This window comes from Megascapheus bottae, chromosome 1, assembly GCF_031878675.1.
Source record: "Megascapheus bottae isolate mThoBot1 chromosome 1, mThoBot2.hap1, whole genome shotgun sequence".
NCBI classification, from domain to species: Eukaryota; Metazoa; Chordata; class Mammalia; order Rodentia; family Geomyidae; genus Megascapheus; species Megascapheus bottae.
Window position 1 is genome coordinate 27,766,559 of NC_143509.1, and position 15,683 is coordinate 27,782,241.

A 15,683-nucleotide genomic window follows, 5' to 3' on the forward strand; every position below is an offset into this window, starting at 1 on the left:
CAGGAGGAAGGAAGGAAGGAAGGAAGGAAGGAAGGAAGGAAGGAAGGAAGGAAGGAAGGAAGGAAGGAAGCAGAAAGAGAGACAAAGAAAGAGATCTGCTGGAAAACTGACGGGAGAATGGCAAATCTTGGCTGTAAAGGTTTTTTGGAAGCTGTAGGTAACTGGCTAATCGCTGAGGAGCTCCCTCCCCCTGTGTCCTGGCTGCCGCCATCGGATGCCCATGGCCCTCCTCTGCCTCTCTGTCACAGTTCAGCAATGTGTCTTTCTTGATCTTGGGGTCTATCCTGCTGGTTGTGACGCAACACTACGCCAAGCAGCGCACGAGAGCCATCCAAGGCGTCTGCGTCCTCTTCATGTTCATAGGTGGGTGGAGCCAAAGGGGATGAGGCCTGTGGGGATAGACCAATGGGGAGGAAGGATGGGTGGGCCCTGTGGTGGGGTAGGGGCGGGGCCAGAGAGGGTGGGGCCTGCAGGGACAGACCAATGGGGAGGAAGGATGGGCGGGCCCTGTGTGGCAGGGGCGGGGCCAGAGAGGGTGGGGCCTGGAAGGACATCAATGGGGAGGATTGGACAGGTCCTGTGGTGGCGGGCGGGAGGTGCCGCCCCTGACCTGCTGCCTCTCCCCCTCGGGGTCCCTAGGCCTGTTCTCCATGTACTTCCACATGACGCTCAGCTTCGTGGGCCAGCTGCTGGATGAACTCTCCATCCTATGGCTCCTGGCCTCCAACTACGGCTTGTGGTTGCCCCGCTGCTACTTCCCAGCCTTCCTGAAGGGCAACAGGTGGGCAGGGCTGAGGGGTGGGACCTGTGCTGTCCGCCCTGGCCCCTCTTCTTCCCTTCCTCCTTCCCCGGGCCTCCCCCACCTTGGGATTCTCTGCAGACCCTGCTAACCTGACTGGGTTAGCCTGGGACCTCCTCCACATGGAATCACCTGGAGGTGGGGGAGTGTGTCCGGACCTAAGATCTCTAGCCAGGATTGGGATCTATCCATTCCTTTCCTTCTTTCCCTCCTTACCTTCCCTCTTTCCTTCCCTGTCTCCCCCCTCCCCCACCTCCTTGTTGTATTTGGCAGTACTGGAGTTTGAATTCAAGGCCTTGCACCTATTAGGCAGGCATTCTGTCATTTGTCATGCCTCTAGCCTTTAAAAAATATACATATTAAAGGAGTTGACATTCAACAATGTCTCTTGATCAATGTCACTTTTTTTTTTTTTTTTTTTGCTTGCCAGTCCTGGGGCTTGAATTCAAGGGCCTGAGCATTGTCCTTGGGCTTTTTCCTCAAGGCTAGTGGTCTGCCATTTGAGCCACAGCACCACTTGCAGCTTTTTCTATGTATGTGGGTACTGAGGAATTGAACCCGGATCTTTGCGCACAATAAGCAAGTACTCTACCACTAGGCCAAACTTCTGGCCCAATGTTACCTCTTTTAATATCCTCACTCACATCCCTCCCCCTTACCTCACTTTTCTTAATTTTTAGGTTATGAAAAATATGGAACCCTTCATAAATTTTCATGTCATCCTTGTGCAGGGGTAGTCTTTTTGTTATTTGTTTTGCTTTTAGTTTCTTTTCTTTCTTTCTTTCTTTTTTTTTTGGCAGTCCTGGGGCTTGAACTCAGGATCTGAGCTTCTTTTGTTCAAGGCCAGCATTCTACCCACAGTGCCACTTCTGTTTTCATCTGTTTATGTGGAATTGAGGAATCCATCCCAGGGCTTCGTGCATGCTAGGCAAGCACACTCTATCACTAAGCCACATTCCCAGACCCCTGCTTTTCATTTCTTTTTGGATAAAACTCTCATGTCTTTGCCTAAGATCTATGTCTTTATTTAGTTGACGCTATAGGTGTGAACCCCCACACCCACTCGTTGGTTAAGATGGGATTTTTGTTATTGTTGTTTAAGCCAATCTCAAACTATGATCCTTCTCATCTCTACGTCCAGAGAGGCAGAGATGTGGGATTACAGATGTGGGCCAGCCCGAACTGACTCTGAAATCTTTCATCTTATCACGTGGGGCCTTCTCCTGACCTCCCTCGATTCTACACTCAGCCCAGGCCTTTCTGCAACTAATCCTAGATGCTATTTCCTTTTTTAACCTTGCCAGGCTTTGGCACCTTCACCAGCCCTCTGGGGTTCACGGAGACCCTGTCTTCGTTTGATAGAGAGCCCTTGCATGTACCTGGGGGCTCCTGAGCTCACCTGGGCTGTGGGGTTACCCTCCTCCGTCCCCGAGACCCTCCCTCCCCAGCCAGCTGAATCACTGTCCCACAGGTCCAAGTTCGTCCGCCTGGTCATTGTCACCACAGTGATCAGTTCCTTCCTGTCTTTGGTGAGGCCTGCGGTCAACGCGTACGCCCTCAACAGCATCGCCCTGCACATCCTCTACCTGGTGTACCAGGAATACAAGAAGTGAGCAGGGCTGGGGTGTGTGTGTCTGCGCGCGTGCGCGCGCTTGTGAGTGCGCACGCGCACACGGCGGGGGGAGGGGGGGAGGGAGGGGGAGGGGGTGGATGCTCCCTTCTCCCTGCTATTTCCCCTGCTGGCCTGACGGTGGGTTTCTAGAATGGCTGGTGCTCCCTGAGACCACACAGCAATGAGCTCAGGGCCAGATCCTGAACTTTTCTGTCTCACTGCAGCTTGGTCTATTGTGGATAGAACCCCTATCCACAAAAGTAGTGAAAATAACTCCCCTCCCCAAACTTCCATGCCAGCCACAGCAGCATAGCCAGACCCAATCTCAAGGGTAAGGGCTGTGGGATAGAGATGAGGGTTTTTTGTTTTGTTTTGCCAGTTGTGGGGCTTGAACTCAGGGCCTGAGCACTGTCCCTGGATTTTTTCTCAAGGCTAGAGCTCTACCTACTTCCAGCTTTTTCTATGAATGTGGTACTGAGGAATCAAACCTCGGTCTTTGTGCATGCTAGGCAAGCGCTCTACCACTAGGCCAAACTCCTGGCTGGTCCCTTCTCCCTTGGCCTTCCTTCCTTCCTTCCTTCCTTCCTTCCTTCCTTCCTTCCTTCCTTCCTGCCTGCCTGCCTTCCTTTCTTCTTCTTCTTCTTCTTCTTCTTCTTCTTCTTCTTCTTCTTCTTCTTCTTCTTCTTCTTCTTCTTCTCTTCTTCTTCTTCTTCTTCTTCTTCTTCTTCTTCTTCTTCTTCTTCTTCTTCTCTCTCTCTCTCTCTCTCTCTCTCTCTCTCTCTCTCTCTCTCTCTCTCTCTCTCTCTCTCTCTCTCCCTCTCTCTCTCTCTCCCTCTCCCCTCTCTCTTTCTCTGTCTCTCTCTTCTGTGCCACTCCTGGGTATTGAATTCAGGGTCTAGGCTCTGTCTCTGAACATTTTTTTTTTTGTTTGTCAGACCTGGGCTTGAGCTCAGAGCCTGAGCACAGTCCTTGGGCTTTCTCAAGGCTAGAGCTCTACCACTTGAGCCACAGCACCACTTCTGGCTTTTTTTCTATGTATGTGGTACCGAAGAATTGAACCCGGGTCTTCATGCATGCTAGGCAAGCACTCTACCATTAGGCTAAACTCCTGGTCTCTCTGAACTTTTTTGCTCAAGGCTAGCATTCTACACTTGAACCACAGCTCTGCCTCCAACTTTTTGGTGATTAATGGAGATAAAATTCCCATGCATTTTTTGTCTGGACTGACTTTGAACCATGATCCTCAGATCTCAGCCTCCTGACCTTCTGAGTAATTAGAGCTTCTGGGTCGTGGCTTTTTTTTTCCCCCCTTGCTAATGCTCTGAGCCTCTCTGTGCTCAAGGTTAGCATGTTACACTTGAGCCACAGTACCACTCTGGCTTTTTGTTTGTTTAGGTGTATGGAACTGAAGGGACCAGGGATTCTTTCGTGTTAGGCAAGCACTCTACCACTGAGCTACATTTCCAGCCAGCCTGGCCTGTGTGTGTGTGTGTGTGTGTGTGTGTGTGTGTGTGTGTGTGTGTGTGTTCTGGGGCTTGAATTCTGGGCCTGAGCTCTGTCTCTGAGCTCTTCTTGCTCAAGGCAAGGCTCTACCGCTTGAGCCAGTGCCACTTCTGCTTTTTCTGCCATTAATTGGACATAAGAACCTCATGAACTTTCCTATCCAGGCTGTTTTCAAACAGAGATCCTTTGATCTTAGCCTCCTGAGTGGCTAGGATTGCAAGCATGGGCTATTGGCACTTGATTCAAATGCCAGTAAGCACCAGTGCATTTGTGCCCTTTATCTCTTCTCTTTTCCTTTGAACCTATTCTCCTTGGGTGTTGGAATTTCCCATAAGCCCCTTGGGGTGCTGAAATCTGACCACCATCCTCTCCTCAGGACCAAAAACAAAGAACTAAGGCACGTGATTGAGATATGTGTGGTTTTATGGATCTTTGCCATGACCTGCTGGATCAGTGACCGTGCTCTTTGTAGCTTCTGGCAACGGATTCATTTCTCTTACCTCCACAGCATGTGGTAAGCACTTACCCCAGGAGGGGCTGGGGAACCCCAGCGTTAGAGAGGCTTCCATGCCAGAGCTTGGAGCAAGGTGTGGGTAAGGAGAGAGACCTAGATCCTGGGACATGATAGGTGTGTGGGGGGTGGGGGAAGTGACCTTGGCAAGACTGGAGGGGTCTAGGTGGTTTCTGGGGCATGTGGCACCTCACTGTGCTCTTCTCACCCCAACAGGCATTTGTTTATCAGCGCCACATTCCCCTATGGCCTGGTCATCCTGGTAATGGTAGATACACACTACGAGATGCCAGAGAAAACTATTAAACTGCGCTACTGGCCACGTGACACCTGGCCTGTGGGGGTTCCCTATGTGGAACTCCATGACAATGACAAAGGCTGCTGAACCCTGCTCGACTGTTCTCCTGGGTGGTGAGGACACTGCACAGGCCCAGAACTTCAACCCGAGGGAGCCTCGCAGTTCTGTACTGCCCCTTTTCCTTTTTCTTTCCCTTTTTCTTTTTGTTGGTCCACAATGGTGCTTGAACCATAATGGTGGTTGTTGTTCAAGCCTAGCTCTAATATTCGAGCCACAGGGACCACTTCCAGTTTTCTGGTACTTCATTGAGCTAAGAGTCTCCCAGACTTTCCTGCTTGGGCTGGCTTTGAACCACAATCCTCAGATCTCAGCCTCTTGTGTAGCTAGGATGACAGGTGTGAGCCACCACCAGTACCTGGCTAGCGACCCCTCCCCCCTTTTTTTTGGTGGGTCATAGGGCTTGATCTTTGGGCCTGGGCACTGTCCTTGAGCTCTTTAGCTCAAGGCTACTGCCCTACCCCTTGAGCCAAGCCCCACTTCCAGTTTTCCAGTGATTAACTGGAGATAAGAGCCTCATGTTCTTCAGTGCCTGGGCTGGCTTTGAACCTCAGTCCTCAGATCTCAGCCTCCTGAGTAGCTAGGAATACAGGTGTGAGCCATCGTGCCCAGCTCCCCCCTCCTTTTTCTAAGATCCTTGTGCTTCCCCAGAGGAAGGGACAGACTCTTGGTGACTCTGATGGCCTGGGTGATGACAGATTCCTTCGTGGCCTAGTCCTTTCTTCTCTCACTCTCTCCTGTGTCCACAGTCCCCATATCCTTGGCACAGGTTCTGGAGTGACCATGTTACCACTGTGAGCGGTCTGAAGCTGGGTCTATTTTCAGAGGCCCTGGGTCTGTCTTCAGACAATCCCCCAAGGACTTGGAAGGACATCCCAGGGGATAAACATGACATTGGGGGACCTCATCCCACACTCATACACATGTGGAGAGACCTGGCATGCTCCGCCCTGTGTGCCTGGGGACTGGGAAGAAACAAGTCACCCTCGTGGAGCCACTGAGAACCATGGAGGCCCACATGGGCATTCTGGGTGCTGTGGGGCACCGGGCGTCCAGAAGCATGGGGGTGGGGGGCTGGTTCAGACCCTCAGAGCAGTGGAGGGGGGAGGAAGTAGGGATGGCATTTATGTTGGTGAGAGTATGGGGTACACGCTTGGCAGACCTAAGTGTGAACTCTTGCTCAACCCTTTTCTATGTGCGTGATCATGCCAATGCTTCTGCTCCTTGTCTGAAAATAATCTTCACTGCTGTGAGTCTGTGTGAATAAACAAGCTGATGTGTGGGATATGCTGGCACAGAGCTGGGGAGACACCTGCCCACCCGTGGATAGTCCATCCCTCCACGGACTTACCCATGCATGACCCCATCATCCATCCATCCATCTATCCATCTATCCATCCAGCCATCCCTAGCCACTCATCCACCTGCCACCATGTGCCCAACCCATTCACCATTCATCCATCTATTCTTTGCCCATCCATTAATTTATCTATTTATTTATTTTTATTTTTATTTTTTTGCCAGTCCTGGGCTTGAGCTCAGGGCCTGAGCCCAGTCCTGAGCACTGTCCTTGGACTTTCTCAAGGCTGGAGCTCTACCACTTGAGCCTCAGAACCACTTCCAGCTTTTTTTCTATGTATGTGGTACCAAGGAATTGAACCCTGGTCTTTGTGCATGCTAGGCAAGCACTCTACCACTAGGCCAAACTCCTGGCCCTCATTTATCTATTTTTTTTTGTGGGGGTGATGTGGCTTGACATCGGTCTGGGCACTGTCCCTGAGCTCTTCAGCTCAAGGTTACTGCCCTACCCTTGAGCCAAGCTCCACTTCCCATTTTTCTTTCTTTCTTTTTTTTTTTTTTGCCAGTCCTGGGCTTGAGCTCAGGGCCTGAGCACTGTCCTTGGACTTTCTCAAGGCTAGAGCTCTACCACTTGAGCCTCAGCACCACTTCTGGCTTTTTTCTAGGTATGTGGTACTGAGGAATCAAACCCGGGTCTTCGTGCATGCTAGGCAAGCACTTTAACCACTAGGCCAAACTCCCGGCCCTACTTCCCATTTTTCTAGAGGTTAATTGGAGGTAAGAGTCTCAGGTCCTTTTGTGCCTGGGCTGGCTTTGAATCTTGATCCTCAGATCTCAACCTCCTGAGAAACCAGGATTACAGGTGTGAGCCACCACAGCCCAGCTTCATTTATCTATTTTTCTATGTTTTTCAAACCCTATTCAGTTGTCAATGTGTCCATCTATTCATTGAAGCATTCTCCCATTCATTCACTCAGTGATATATTTATTATTCATTCACTGTCCACTCAGCCACACCTCCATCCATCTATGTCTGTTTCCATATATCCACCCCATTAACCTCCATCCATCCATCCATCCATCCCTCACATTTGACTCTCCATTTCCTATAATAATGTATCCAAACAAATCATTCAACCAGTTTGCCATTCATCTATTTCCCACCATTAACCCATTCTTCCATATGTCCATCAACACATGGGGTGGGGGAGGGGGAATGAGGGCCTAGAGGAACACCTTTCAAATCCATGGAAGAACTGTCTCATGAAAAGAGAGAGTCTGGGGGCCAGGAGTGTGGCCTAGTGCTAGAGTGCTTGCCTAGCATGCACAAAGCCCTGGGTTTGATTCCTGGATACCACATAGAAAAAGCCAGAGGTGGCACTGTGGCTCAAGTGGCAGAGCACTAGCCCTCCGCAAAAGTGTCTAAAGACAGGGCCCAGATCCTGAGTTCAAGCACCACAACTGGAAAAGAAAAACAGAAGAGAGAGAGCTTAGGGTGGGAAGGTGGCTTAGTGGTAGAGTGCTTGCCTAGCCTGCATGAAGTCCTGGGTTTGATTCCTCAGCACTACATAAACAGAAAAAGGCAGACGTGGTAATGTGACTCAAATGGTAGAGTGCAAGCCTTGAGTAAAAGAAGCTGAGACAGTGCCCATGCCCTGAGTTCAAGCTACAGAACTGACAAAAGAGAGGAGAGAGAGGGAGAGGGAAGAGGAGTGGGAGTGAGGGGGAAAGAGAGAGAGGTGGGGAGAGCGAGAGACCGCCATCCATTCCAGGAGTCAAGGAGGGCATGGCAGGTCTGTGCTGAGCAGAAAGAATGGAAGTGTGATCCCAGGAATTGGAAGAACCTTGCCTCTGTGTGTAATGGAAAGAAAGCAAGATGATACCAGCCTCGAGCATGAAAGGTCAGAAGCAGTGCCCAGGCCTTGAGTTCAAGACCCATGACCCCCACAAAAAGCACAAAAAAAAAAAAACAAAACAAGAAACAACCTATCCTGTTGGTAAGCAAGACCAGTTACAATGATAGTAGGGTATCAATGTCAAGTAGTCCCTGTGGTGCAAACAACAAAGACCACTAGAGGGCAGTAGAGGCTTAACATCCCAGACACCCAGCTACAGCCCCAAGGCCAAAGCCTGGGCACACAGTAGTTACTATTGTAACTCTGGGAGCCTTAGCCTTTTATTTGCCTCTAGACTGTCTCAAGTTTATTGCTTGTAGCAATTGGAACAGCATGGTAAACAGATGCTCAATAGGACTCAGCAAGATTTAGTCTGCATTCTGCTGAATCTTCAAATGATCATTTCTAGTCTGGTTGTCCTGAAGCCTTGCTTCCATGGATGTGTTGAGACAGAAAACATCATGTCTCTCTCTTAAGAATTCATTAGGGCCAGAAGCATGGCCTAATGGTAGAGTGCTTGCCTAGCATGCATAAAGGCCTGGGTTTTATTTCTCGGTACCACATACACAGAAAAGCCGGAAGTGGTGCTGTGGCTTAAGTGGCAGAGCGCTAGCCTTGAGCAAAAATGGTTTAAGTGCCCAGGCCCTGAGTTCAAACCCCATGTCTGGCAAAAAAAATGTCATCAGTCATAGGCCCCAAACTGAGGCCATAAGTTGGGGTGGCCCTCCCCGGGAACCCTGCTTCCCCCCTCCCTTCCCCACAGTAGAGGCTCAGACAATGGGTGGTTAAGTTTGAAGCCAGCCTTGATTACATAGAGAAACATTATCTCAAAAAAAAAAAAAAAACATTGAAAACTGGGCACCAGTAGTTCAAGCCTGTAATCTTCGCTATTCAGGAGGTTGAGATCTGAGGATCCAGGGTTGAAGCCAGTCCAGACAGGAAATTCCACAAGTAGATCTATGGCTCAAGTGGTAGAGTGCTAGCCTTGATGTTCACACCCCAGGACCTGTACACACACAAACACACACACACAAATAATATAAATATTTTTATATATACATAAATAATACAAAAATGGCTGGAAGTGTGGTTTAAGTGGTAAAACGTCTCCCTAGCAAGCAGAAGAACCTGAATTTGAACTGCAAAACAAAACAAAACAAAAAAACCCATAAAACCTCCAAAGCTCAACCAAACCAAAACCAAAACAAACATAAAACCAAAATAGCCAGCTGGTGGCTCATGCCTATAATCCTAGCTACTCAAGAGGCTGAGATCTGAGGATCTTGGGTCCAAGCCAGGCCAGGCTTGAAAGTCCATGAGACTCTAATCTCCCATGAACCACCAGAAAACAGCAAGTGGTGCTGTGGCTCAAAGTAATAGAGCACTAGCCTTGAGCTGAGAAGCTTAGGGACAATGCCCAGGCCCAGAGTTCAAGCCCCACCACTAACCAAATAAAACAAAACAGAACAAAAAAGAGAGGGGAGAGAAGGTTGTCTTGGACCTATTCCTAATAAAACCAGAATCTTTGAAGGTGGATCCTAGGCCTGGTATGTGAGTGTGTGTGTGTGAGTGTGTGTGTTTGATCTCTAGTCCTAGGCATGTCCCTGAGCTGCTTTTGCTCAAGCCTAGCACTCTAACACTTGAGCTACAGCTCTAACTTCAGCTTTTAGCTTTTCCTGTGATTAATTGGAGATAAGAGCCTCAGAGAGTTTCTTGCCCTTGGTTGGCTTTAAACCAGTCTTCAGATCTCAGCCTCCTGATAGCTAGGATTACAGGCATGAGCCACCAGCACCTGGCTCAGGCATGATTTATTATTTTTATTTTTTGCCAGTCCTGGGGCTTGAGCACTGTCTTTGGACTTTCTACAGGCTAGCACGCCACCATTTGAGCCAAAGCACCACTTCTGGCTTTTTCTATGTATGTGGCACCAAAAAATCAAACCCAGGGCTTTGTGCATGTGAGGCAAGCACTCTTACCACTCGTCTATGCTCCCAGCTCCAGCCCTGGTTTATTTGGAAGCTTCTGTGAGATTTCTGTCTCCAGGTAAGGCTGGAAACTTATACTTACTCCAGACTCTTGGCTCAAGTTTGAGGTAATTTTCCTACCATTTGCCTTCCTTCCTTTCTTTCCTCTTCCTCTCTTCCCCCTTTCCTTCCTCCCTCCCTTCCTTCCTTCCTTCCTTCCTTCCTTCCTTCCTTCCTTCCTTCCTTCCTTCCTCTCTTCCTTCTTTCTTTCCTACGAGACCTGGGCATTAAACTCTGGGCTTGAGTACTATCCTTGGGCTTTCTCAAGGCTAGCACTCTATCACTAGAGCCACAGCATTACTTCTGGCTTTTTCTGTAAATGTGGTACCAAGGAATCGAATCCATGGTTTCAAGTGTGCTAGGCAGGCATTCTACCAGGAGGCCATGCTCCTGGGCCCTGCATTTCTTTAAAGTTTCTAGACAGAGGTTAAAATGATCAAACACCAAGCAGATAATTAGAAAGGAATCAGATAGACCACAAAAAGAGCTGGGCACTGACAACACACACGGCACACACTCATAATCTTAGCTACTTAAGAGGCAGAACTTGCCCAGTGCAGTGGCTCACGCTTGTCATCTTAGGTACTCAGGAGCCTGACATCTGAGGATCAAGGTTCAAACTCAGCCTGGGCACTAAAGTCTGTGAGACTCTTATCTCCAATTAAACACTAGAAAACCAGAAAGTGGTGCTGTGGCTCAAGGGGTAGGGAGGTAGCCTTGAGCTGAAGAGCTAAGGGACAGTGCCCAGGCCCCATGATGACAAGAAAAATAAAAATGAGGCAGAACTAACCCACCAGAAAAATGGACAAGATTCCACTTCCAAAATCATCAACAGGCCGGGCAGCCTGTAATCCTAGCCACTCAGAAGGCTGACATCTGAGGATCAAGGTTTAAAGCCAGTCCAGGCACAAAAAGACCTGGGACTCTTATCTCCAACTAACCTCTGGAAAAGGAGAAATGGGACTTGGCTCAAGGGTAGGGAGGTAGCCTTGAGCTAAAGAGCTCAGGGACAATGCCCAGGCCAAGTTCAAGCCCCATGACCCCCCCCCAACAAAAAACCCAGCAAAAAGTCAGGCTGGAGGAATGGTTCAAGTGGTAGAGAAATCAAGCTCAATGAGAGAATTTATCTTTTTTTTTTTTTTGCCAGTCCTGGGGCTTGAACTATCTGAGTTTAATTCCCAGTACCTCATACACACACACACACACACACACACACACACACACACACACATTCCACTATATATGTAGAATACATTTTTATCAATTCAACTCTTGCCCCAAGTAGGTACTTGGGAAAGTAACAGAATCTAACTGAAAGAAGCTTACCAAGCTGAGTGAGGAGAAAGGCTGGGCTCTTTAGACTCATCATGTAACATTGTAATCATTATAACATTGTATCTTTACAAAGGGGCACTTAACTAAAGGACACTTGCCAGCTGAGTGAAGAGGAGGATTGGATTCTTTGTACTCATCTTGTAACTGTGTCTTTGCAATATTGTATATTTGCAAAGTTGTATCTCTGCAACAATGTATCTTTGCAACTGTTGTATCTTTGCAACATTGTAAAGGAAAGGCCTTCCGGGCAAATTTCCTTCCCAAACAGGTTATACTGAGGACCCTGGCTTTCAAAAGGTTAGCCAGTCTCTCTGTCATCTTTCCAGACTGGTTAAACTGTTCATTGACAGCTTAAAAAAAATGTATTGTTCTCTTCAAGTAGTTATACCAAGGGTCTGAATTCAACATGCCAACTTATGTGTGGAATACATCTTGACCAATGTCACTTTCCTTTTAAAAAGTGTTTTTTGATTGATTTTTTTTTTAAAGCGGCCTTGAGGTTTGAACTCAGGGGCTTCTGCTTCCTTAGCTGGCACTGTGGCACTCGAGCCACACCTCCAGCCCATTGTGTGTGTGTGTGTGTGTGTGTGTGTGTGTGTGTGTGTGTGTGTGTGTGTGTGTGATTTTTGGTCGTTAATTGGAAATGGCTGTGGGGTTAGCTTCCAATGTCTATCCTCAGATCTCAGCCTCCCGAGCAGCTAGGATGACAGGCGTGGCGCCCATCCCCTTTATTAATTGCCTCAGTGGACAACTGAGACCCTTCCCTCCTTTTACCGTGGCCCGATTTCCAACTGGCATGAAGTGGCGCTCTCGTCCCGAGTGGTGCCCATGCACGGATTTCAGGACCCGGGTGTGGGGGGTACGGGGCTGCCTCACGCTGGCCCCGGTGCGGGAAAACCTGGCACTCCCGTTCTGGAGTGCATTCCATCACAATAGCAGCCACACGTGCGGAGCCCGAGCGGCCCCCGGGGCCCCGCTTCCCCGGAGGGTCCGGCCGGCCACGCTCCGCAATCCGCCCGGGGAGATGCTCCGCTCGGGCCGCAGCGCGCAGGCGCGGCGCGCCCGTCCCGCCCCCGCCCCCCTCCACGTGCGGCGCACACCTCGCGCTCCCCTCGGCGGGACTCGCCTCGCGCCTCCCTCCCTCCCTTCTCCCGCCCCTCCGCTCCCGGCCTTCCCATTGGCTGGAGGCTTCGTCCCTCCGACCGCAGCCAGGCAGGCCCCCTCCAGGCAGGAAGTCCCACCTTGCGAGCGGTGGATCGTGGCTCGGATTGGTCCGAGGGGCTGTCAGTTAGAGGCGGTGGGCCCAAGTAGTCGGCGGGGCCCCGCGGTCGGTGAGCGACCCGAACTGGCGGTGGTTTCCGGTTCCGCGGGGCTGGCGGGCGGGCGGGCAGCCGGGAGCAGCGGCGGAGACGGAGTCTGACAGACAATGAGGAGGGCGGCGGGGCGGCCCTGAGTGGCGTTGGCGGCGGCGGAGAGCGACGCGGGACCCGGGGGCGGGGCGGGACGCCAGCCATGGACAATCAGGTGAGGAGCGGCCGCGCTGCCGGGGCGCTGCCCGCCCGGCCCCCTCCCTCCTTCCCTCCGCCTTCCCGCCCGCCCGGCCCTCCTCGGTCCCGGCCCTCCTGGGTCCCGGCCTCCCCGCCCCGCTCCACTCCCGCCCGCCTCGCTTTGTGCGCGCCCGCCGCTCCCCAGGCCTTTATGTGGGGCAGGGGCGCCCCTCCCCCATCCGCGACCCGAGCGTCTTAGACCTCCGTGGGGACCCCAGCCTGACCCAGAGATCCTCCTCTTGGGATGACCCTCGGAACCCCTGGGCGATGCAGAGTCCCCTGGGGCCATCCTCGGATTCCCCCCCACTGCGACCCAGTGACCCTCCCTCCCCTGGAGACCCCAGTCCGGCCCGGGACCTTTTGAGATGCTCCTGTGGAGTTCCAGTCTGACACAGATCCTTGTGAGACTCCACTGGAGACCCTAGCTCTGCCCAGACTCCCTCTCCTCCCCACAGCTCTTCGGGATCCCAGCCTGGCCCCAGAGGCCACTTAGGCCCCCGTGGGACTCTCCAGATTTGACCTGGGTTTTCTTTCCCCTTTGGATCCACGGACAGGCCGTGACTTTTTTTCCCCCTCTGGGTCCTTGGCCCCGAGGTTTCCCAAACACCCTGAACCCTCCAGTCTGGGCTCCTGTTCCCACTTAAGCTTTAAGTTCTTCCAGAACCCTCCCACCATCCTTCCTGGAACCCAGGCCCCTGCTTAGGCCATCTTTCCCCGAGTTGCCAGCCTGCCCTGAGCCTATTCACCCTGCGATCCTGCACCTGCCGTGCTTGAACATCCCTTTCACCTCCCCTTCTGGTGGGATTCCCAACTTTCAGGATTCAGGCCTGTGTACTGTCCTTGCCCTCTTGGATTTGAGCTTGACTCCTCTATGTCTGTCCCATCCTGCCATTTCTGTCTTTGTCTTTTTTTGAGCCCTGATCATTTCTCCTTTGGACCCCAGGGCCCGAGGGACTTCTTTTAGTTTCAGACCCCATAGTGATCAGGAGGTAGAGTTAGCTTGTGCTCTGACCCGGTAATCCTGAAGCCTTCAGACCCCTACCATTGCCCTGGTCTTTGGCCATCTTTGCGATGAGCTTTCTGCCATTCATGCTCCTTTGACCTTAGCTGGCTTTGCTTTACTCCCACCCCCTATGGCACCCCCTTACCCTCAAGGTGTCCTATTCTATCTCAAGCACTCCCAGGTCTGACTTCATCTTCTAGACACTACCCTCTTCTTCCCCCTCATTTTCCCTTTCCCAGCATCTGAGAGTCTCAACTCTAACCTTGGGGGATTCCCCAACTCCCCAAACTCTCTTGTGGGCCCCTCCCACAGAAGGAGAAACTATTCTGGTGCCGGTCCTGTTGGTTCTTGTAAAAACCAATGCCTTCTGGCTCTGAATTTCCATCACCTAGCTAAGCTCCTTCTCTTCCTCACATGGGTATTGCTTCCCCCAACTCTGGTCACTTTTCCATCCTCCTCTGCTACCCTGGCTTCTGCAAGGCCAGTGTTGTGGGGCTGTGGGACTGGCAGCTGTAATCTCTGTTGTTAGCCAGGACAGGTTGGGGCGTCCCTGGCTGCTGGTGCCATGAAGGCTCCTCTGTCTGGTAAGATGCCATGTGGCTGTGTGGCTGGCCCAGCGTCATTGAGCCCCATGGCTGGAGCTTCTGGCACCTACTCACTGTGGCTTCCCTGTCTCCTTGGTGTGAGCAGAGGGGAAGGGGAATGGGGGTAGCACTTGGCTGGTCCACATGACTTGCTGCTAGCTGATATCTGTCAAAGCCAGCTCTGGCTGCTGTGATCCATGTTGTTAGCCCATCAAAATGTCCCTTCAGCGGACACCATCATGGGCATCCACCAGGGAACATGGAGTATGGCCCCTGTCCCGACTCCTATACCCAAAGAGATCATTGGCCATTCCCCCTTGTCATGTGCATCTAGGCCTGAAAATCTGGCAGGCTGTCACTTCTGTGAGTAGCTGGTGGGAAGGGGTAGCATTTTTCATCTGTGACAGAAAGAAAGAGAAGGGACTGCTCAGGTGACACTGACCCTGAACAGCTGGCTCTGTCTGCCTCCATCAGCACCTGTGACTGTTTTAAGTTTCAGTCAAGCAGTATATAAAATATTCAGTCTGTCAGTCACAGCAGCCACCTTTTCAGTGCTCCATATCTGAGCCCTGGTCTGGGGCTGTGCAGACAAGATATGTCCACCAGTGCAGACACTTCTACCCAGCAGCCCCAGCTGACGTCCCAGGAGGAGTGTTGGTGAGCAAAGTGTGTTCCAGAGGGAAGGATGTGCCCAACAGAGGCCTGACTACATGGGGACACTAGCAGCTCTGTCTCTTGCTAAAAAGACCCTTGGGGAAACAGGAGAATGGCCAGCTGTTTACACAAATAGGTGGGTTGACTTGGTGGCCCAGAGATGCTTTGAATCTGCCAGTCTTGGCCCCCTCAATTCCTCTTCCTTCACTCTCCTCAGGAATGTTGCAAGCGGTAAATTCCTCCTTATAGCAGGCCTGGCCTGGCTTCTTGGGTGCTGGCTGGGGGTTTTGCCTCTCTTTGTGCGTTCTCCTACCTCTGGGACTGAGGACCAGCCAAAAAACAGGGATTCCCATCTTCCTCAGCTCCCAACCTCCCCATGTTACCTTTTCTTCATGGCTAGGTTCTCTTTGACCCAACCCTAACCCAATGTCTGGATCTCCCTCTTTGCTATTCATACATTTGTGGCATTTTGGGGGATGAGTTGTGTGCAGGGGATTGAGACTTGAACTTGGGGCCTTGGGCTCTTGGTCATTTTTCAAGGCTGGCATTCTATCACTTGAGC

At 51.2% G+C, this 15,683-nt stretch overlaps 2 protein-coding genes across 3 annotated transcripts in view; both read left to right on the forward strand.

The window, feature by feature from the left end:
* Acer1 (alkaline ceramidase 1) overlaps positions 1–4,867 on the forward strand; it is a 13,212-nt gene extending 8,345 nt beyond the window's left edge. Inside the window, exons 2-6 of the mRNA XM_090328832.1 lie at positions 249–363; positions 640–781; positions 2,271–2,408; positions 4,291–4,428; positions 4,642–4,867. Coding sequence (XP_090184958.1) covers positions 249–363; positions 640–781; positions 2,271–2,408; positions 4,291–4,428; positions 4,642–4,810 — 702 coding nt within the window. The 3' untranslated portion in view covers positions 4,811–4,867. The remainder of the gene's footprint in view (positions 1–248; positions 364–639; positions 782–2,270; positions 2,409–4,290; positions 4,429–4,641) is intronic.
* Positions 4,868–12,643: 7,776 nt separating this feature from the next.
* The window catches only part of Mllt1 (MLLT1 super elongation complex subunit), a 51,182-nt gene continuing 48,142 nt past the window's right edge, over positions 12,644–15,683 (forward strand). The window contains exon 1 of one of the 2 annotated variants that reach the window (XM_090340083.1): positions 12,644–12,857. In XM_090340083.1, coding sequence (XP_090196209.1) covers positions 12,846–12,857 — 12 coding nt within the window. In that variant the 5' untranslated portion in view covers positions 12,644–12,845. The remainder of the gene's footprint in view (positions 12,858–15,683) is intronic. The other variant, XM_090340075.1, reaches the window with a different exon arrangement.